General features: G+C 47.5%; 1 protein-coding gene across 1 annotated transcript in view; it reads left to right on the top strand.

Annotated features, from left to right (window-relative positions):
* Positions 1-6061, top strand: part of LOC104544725 (fibroblast growth factor 18-like) — a 20609-nt gene extending 14548 nt beyond the window's left edge. The window contains exon 3 of the mRNA XM_010189667.1: positions 5762-6061. Within this exon, the coding sequence (XP_010187969.1) occupies positions 5762-6028 (267 nt within the window). The 3' untranslated portion in view covers positions 6029-6061. The remainder of the gene's footprint in view (positions 1-5761) is intronic.
* The last annotated feature ends 479 nt before the right edge of the window (positions 6062-6540 follow it).

Genomic DNA, 6540 nt, shown 5'->3' with positions numbered 1-6540 from the left:
CATTCCTGGGTTGACACAGAAGTGTCTCCTATGGTTTGATGTTTGTGATTATTTGCAGCACACCTCCAGTGCCTCCAGTCCCCTTACCTAGAGAGCTTCTAATTGCCTCGTTTGAGGATGGAGGGAAGTGTTTTAACATAAGCTTAGCTAACAGCAGCTTAACACAGCATCACTCGCCATGCTTAATTTGTGCCCCAATCTTTGCAAACAGAGAAACCTTTCAATCTTGGAGACATCTCTCACTGCATCGCGGTGTTACCCGAGCTGCTTGCGTGAGCTTATTGTTGCCCTAAAAGCCGAGTGAAGCATGGATTTGCCAGTGCCCACTGAGCCAGATCTGTGAAGCATAAATGAGAAAACCTGCCCTGGCCTCCCTTTCCCATAAAAAGGTGCTCAGGTGGCTTAGCGGGGCCAGCTAATGGGGAGGAGGCGAAGGCGTCCACTGCACCTGCTAATGCTTTGGCTGGGGCCAGTGGCATGGGGGCTGCTGCGTGTTCCCCCTGAGCAGCAAGCTGTTATGGGCAGTAATGCCTTGCTCGGAGGGGCGCTCCTGCCACAACAACAAAGGGGCCTTTGATCCTTTCCATTTGGAGAACTTAAAACAAGAAAGCCAAACTACAATAAGACCAAGTTGGGTCATAAAAAAAGGAGAGCAGGAGCACCAAAGCACTCCGGAGTGTAATTGTAGAAGCAGCAAATGCTTTGGCACTTAATTCTGCTTTAGTGTCAGTTCAGCATGTTTCACATTTAATACTGGAGAGCCCTTCACCAAATGCTCTGCGCAAACAATCCGGTGCTGCTCTTTGGTAAGCTCGGGGCACTCGGAGAGATCGTTTGGCTCCGCTGCCTTCCGTTGTGCATGGGATGGGGTTGGCTCGTGGTGTATGAACAGCTCCATGCCCGAGATAGCCCTTTCCAAAGCAGGAGCCTCGGGCAACTGCTGCTGCTCTGACCCTGCTTGGTAAAGGGACTGAGGCCACTGGGGTCCACTGCCTTATCACTGGGCAGTGGCTTGGTGTGGCCGGGGCTGGTCCTAGCTACTGGGGATACCCACCAGAGCCAGTGCTTGGTGCTGCTCAGGCTTTACTGGTGCGGCTGTGCTTTCCCTCGCCTCTGCGCAGGCATGGGGCATGCCCGAGGGGTTTCTATGGAAGGTCGCGTTTAGATCAAGCGTTTTATAATATGTTTCTCAGAAGTCTGTCTAGCAGCTGCTGTATCTTCCCACGGCTGTTGGGGTGGGTTTAAACAAAAAATGCTCTGAATCATTTCTGTGCAAAGAACTGAGCTGCAAGTTGTTGCCTCTGTGGTGGCACGGCCTTGTCACATGCCCAGGCAGCAGCTCTCGGGAGCAAAACGCTTGTCACAGCTACAAGAAGGTGCTGACTTGAAGAGAGCTGACTTGAAGAGCCTGTACCTTTCGCAGGAGCAAAGTTGTGCCTCTGCCATGCCTCTCATCCTGAGCAAGGATCTTGGCTGGAAATGTTGCCTGTGGGACTCTTCTTTAAACATAAACCTCTGCATTTTGAAGGGCAAGTGCCCTGCAAGGTGCACCCTGACAGCTCAGTTTGTATGAAATGTGGCTTGGCAGCACCTCCTGGCTGACATGGGCGGCAGAGGGTGCAGCCCCGTGTTGGCAGCAGGTGTTGGCACTGGGAGCTCCTGCGGAAGGGGGAGCAGGCGGCTGGAGCAGGCAGTGATGCTCCTCTCTCTTTTCTCTTCCATCCTCCTGTCTTTGGAGTGAGGGGATGGGCAACAGATCCAGTGTGTGCTTTGCTGTCGTTTAAATAGGGACATGAATAGACCTTAAGTGATGGACACCTGGTGAAAACAAGGTAATACTTAAAAATTATTGAAAACTCTTATATATTGCTTTTCCCCCTAATAGATTACCATGGGTCCAACACTCCATGGTGTAGGTAACGTGTGCAAGTGTTTTATTCTATCGAGTATCTTAACAGATGCTGTAAAATCATCTTGTAAGTATTTGAAAATAATTTGTCTGTCTCTGATGTGTCTTAGCATGTACAGGAATGCTCTGTTTGGGGAAGTGAGGTCCTTATCCTCATTTATCTCAAGGTACTTGTAAATGTTACTGTAATTTCAAGTTATCAAATCATTTAGCTCTTCCTCTTCCAGAACAAAGTTATTTTATCTCATGTACCTTGTTTACTTCAAATTAGCCCTGAGGTTGGCCTGAAGTTGCACCTTGTTATTCCTCCACCTCCTGTCTCTGTCTTAGGCTCTGTTGGCAAAATTGAAGGTATAAGTAAATACTTTTTTATTAATAGAATAACTTCCCCCTCCTACACACACATTTTCTTTTCATTCCAGTCTTCATTTTCCATGAGAAACTCACATTGCAGTACAAGCGGAAACCTCCCAAATTGCATGAAAACACCTTAATTCTCCTAGCAACAAGGTCAGGGCTCAAATCCAGGATCTTTCCACGAGTGTGGGGAAAACGACCCTTCCAATTACCTGCTCCCCCTGCGGTACGGATCCGGTCGGTTCATCAGCACCTGGGTTTGGGTGGATTTGAAGCTCAGCCACGGCATTGTTTAAAAATTCTCCATTCATTGGGGAAGGGTTTGCAGTGGGCTGAGCCCTGAGAAACCTGGGGCTAGTTTTATGGCTTCCCATTGAAACCTGGTGGAACCCCATGGAGTTGACTGATTTCCCCCTTCCCCACTCATGTGGCTTTGATCAAACCCAGGGCTTGAAGAACGACACCCCCAGGAACTGGAACCCTGAACTTTGCCCAATTCTGCCATTCATTAAAGTGTTTGTGAGCTTCCAACTGTAGATGATAAAATTAGGACCTTTGTGCCTAGCCCAGTGTGGCGATTGCCAGTCCTGTGGCAGAGCTGGCTTTGTCCCCATACAGGGGCAAACATACATATTAGTATGTTTGATACAGAAGTTGCTGTGATCTCTCTGCCTTCTTAATGGGAGCTACCCATTTCTGGGGTAAACATCCCATATTGTTGCATTGATTGAATTGAAGTCCTGCTAAAGGTGTTAAGCCAGGGAGGGCTGCCTGGTCCTGGAGGCTGGCAATGATGAAGCTTTCCCCTGGCGTTGCCTGCCTGACTCCAGCTTGGGTTGTTGTGCCTGATGGTTCCCATCTCTCAGCTCCATTTGTAGCTTCTATGTGGTTATTTGGGGATCAGAGGTGCAGGGGAGCACAATCCATAAAACACTCAGAGCTGAGGCAACATCTAGGGCTGAAGTGAGCCTGTATCTACTCCCTAATATTTTTTGATGCATAAAACAAAGTGCTGGTGCACTCAACAGTGCATGGCGTTCTGGGTACAGCACTAGTAACTCAGCAGTTAAAGGATAAAACAGATTTTCTGGCAGAAGTTTGTAGGTCAGAAAAATTTCCCCTGTGCTGAACCACTTAAAGATGCCGTTGTGCGATGCCCAAGATCTGTGTGCTGCTGTGTTCGAAGTTTGTGTCTGTTAGTCTAGATCTCCAAGCAGAGCTGAGCTCCGTGTGGTGTGTTGACCCTGGCTGAATGCCAGATGTCACCAAAGCTGCTCTGTCACTCCCCTCCTTAGCTGGACAGGGGAGAGAAAATGTAACAAAAGGCTCGTGCGTCGAGATAAGGATAGGGAGGGATCGCTTTCCAATTACTGTCACGGGCAAAACAGACTCAATTTGGGGAAATCAATTTAATTTATTACCAATCAGATCAGAGTAGGGTAATGAGAAATAAAACCTAACTCTTAAAACACCTTCCCCCCACTCTTTTTTCTCTTTCCTTCTTCCCAGGCTCTACTCCACTCCAGATTTCTTCTACCTCCTCCCTGCCAGTGGCACAGAGGGATGGGAGTTGGAGGTTGCAGTCAGTTCATCACACGTTGTTTCTGCTGCTCCTTCCTCCTCAGGGAGGACTTCTCACACTCTTCCTCTGCTCCAGCGTGGGGTCCTTCCTACGAGAGACAGTCCTCCACAAACTTCTCCAATGTGAGTCCTTCCCAAGGGCTACAGTTCTTCACAAGTGCTCCAGCATGAGTCCCTTCCACAGAGTGCAGTCCTTCAGGAACAGACTGCTCCAGCGTGGATCCCCTCAAAGGGTCACAAGTCCTAACAACTGAACCTGCTGCAGTGTGGGCTCCTTCCTCTCCACAAGTCCACAGGTTTTGCCAGGAGCCTGCTCCAGTGTGGGCTTCCCATGGGGTCACAGCCTCTTTTGGGCATCCCCCTCCCCTCCTTCTTCTCTGACCTTAGTGTCTACAGAGTTATTTCTCTCCCATATTCTCACTCTTGTCTTCAGTTGTTGTTGCTGTTGTGCAGCAACTTTTTCCTGTTCTTAAATCTGTTATCCCAGAGGCACCACCACTGCCGCTGATGGACTTGGCCTTGGCCAGCATCAGGTCCCTCTTGGAGCTGGTGGCATTGGCTCTGTCTCAAACAGCAGAAGCTTCAAGCAGCTTCTCACAGAAGCCACCTCTGTAGACCTCGGCTACCAAAACCTGGCCACACCAACCCAATACACCCTGTTTGCCAAAATCTTGAACCCACAAGCAGTTGGGAAATGAGCAGCCTGTGGCAGTGTCAGGGAGGTGAGTCTGCACTAGACTGCATCAGGAAAGGGGCCCTAGCAGAGTGGACATTTTGCTGCAAGGTTGTTGGGGAGCAGCACTCAGGCTTAGGAGCTCCTGACCTCCAGTTCTGTGTCTAATCCTGGCTCCCCCTCTGAGGAAGAATGTCGTTTAGGGGCATGGTTTCCTAAGCCAGGTACTTGAGGGATGGCTTGAGGTACTTGGGTGGCTGCTTTTAGGCTGAGATTGAAAGGTGGGGAAAAGGGAAGGACCATGTCCCCTTTGCCACTAGAAATGAAACCCTCTTCCAAATTAAAACCAGCCCTGAGAGAGTAGAGGTGTAAAATTGGGCCCTGGCATCACCCCCTCTGGCAATGGAGCTGAGGTGCGTCTGGTGGCTGAGGACACTGCTGCCCCACAGTCCTCCAGCTGCAGTCGCATCCAGATACCAGTGGGATGCCGGCTTGTCTGGGTTTCCACTGCGGCTGGTGCTCAGGGGTGTGAGTTGGAGGCAAGCCTGGGTGTGCAGTGCGACTCTGAAATAACAGGTTGGCTTCAGGGACTCGAGTGGGGCTGGGGACCTTGATGCCTGCAGCACCCCACCGGCTCAGCCCTGGAGCACCACGCACTGCTTATTTGCCAGGTAGTGTGCCTGGGATGCTGTGGGGGAGAGTTTTCAAAGCACTGGGGAGGCTTAGCCTAAGGCTTGTAATGATTTTAGTGGGATTTGAGTAGTTATGGATGCAAGCCCATGAGGTATTTCAGAAAACATATGAAAACTGAGCGGTAAAAGTGGCAACGCTGTTGTTTGGCCTATATGAGATTCTGTTTTTTTTATTTTCTTCTGATTAAGTATGATGTTTCCCTGGCACAGGTTCAATTCATCCTCCTTTCCTAATGGAAAAAGCAAAGCTAAGTGTCTTGCATTGCTTGCAATTGGAGGAGCTGGGCTGGATAAACTTAACTGTTGTCTTTGAAAAATATTTCTCTCCTAGGATAAGAGTGTTTAAAAAAAATGAAATTATGACCTCATGCTTTCATGCTTTTTAAAAAAATTCATTTCTATTTCAGCTGATGTTTGTTACAGCTCCTATTAACAACGTTTGAACCAGAAACAAGGTCCAGATGTGATTTTATTTATGCCAAATTGGGTTTTGGTCACTGAGCTTGCATTTGGATAATACATTTTTCCTTTTTTTTTTGCCTTTTTCAGCCTGATGGCACCAGCAAGGAGTGTGTCTTCATTGAAAAAGTCCTAGAAAACAACTATACGGCACTGATGTCAGCAAAATATTCAGGCTGGTATGTTGGATTCACCAAAAAAGGGAGGCCACGGAAAGGGCCCAAGACCCGGGAAAACCAGCAAGATGTACATTTTATGAAGAGGTACCCAAAGGGGCAAGTGGAGATACAGAAACCTTTCAAGTACACAACAGTCACCAAGAGGACTAAGAGAATACGACCCACCAACCCCAGTTAAAAGTAGACAAAAACAATGTCACAATAATAAACCACAAAAAAAAAACTGCACCAGAGGAATATTTTTACATTAAAAATAAGGAAGAAGCTCTATTTTTGTACATTGTGTTTAAAAAAAAATAAAAATAAAAAAATTAATAAAAGACTAGATGGCAAACGCTGGGGAAAAGCTGTTAGGGATTTATTGTGACTTGAAAGACAAAATGAACTGCTCTATTTAAATTGACTTCTTGTTGTTGATGACACACAGGTGCTTATTTTGCTTTTTTGGAGAGGACAACTTTTCAAGCATATCCCCAGAGGAAAAATAAATTAATTATTAAAAATAAATAAATAAAACCAAAGAAAACCGAAGTTTTTTCCCAAAGTTACTGAGACCCTGCCCCGAAAAGTGCCGGTTTTGCAGTAATCTATTTATTGTCTGCTGCACGCTGGCCTGAGACAAGATGGTGTGTGCTGCAGTGATTGCGTTTCTGTGGAGTTCTCGACGCATCGATCTTCTGTAACCTTTCT

This window comes from Mesitornis unicolor, unplaced genomic scaffold (genome assembly GCF_000695765.1).
Source record: "Mesitornis unicolor isolate BGI_N332 unplaced genomic scaffold, ASM69576v1 scaffold25778, whole genome shotgun sequence".
Lineage (NCBI taxonomy): Eukaryota > Metazoa > Chordata > Aves > Mesitornithiformes > Mesitornithidae > Mesitornis > Mesitornis unicolor.
The sequence above is the reverse complement of the archived record's forward strand: the minus strand, read 5'-3'. Positions and strand labels throughout refer to the sequence as shown.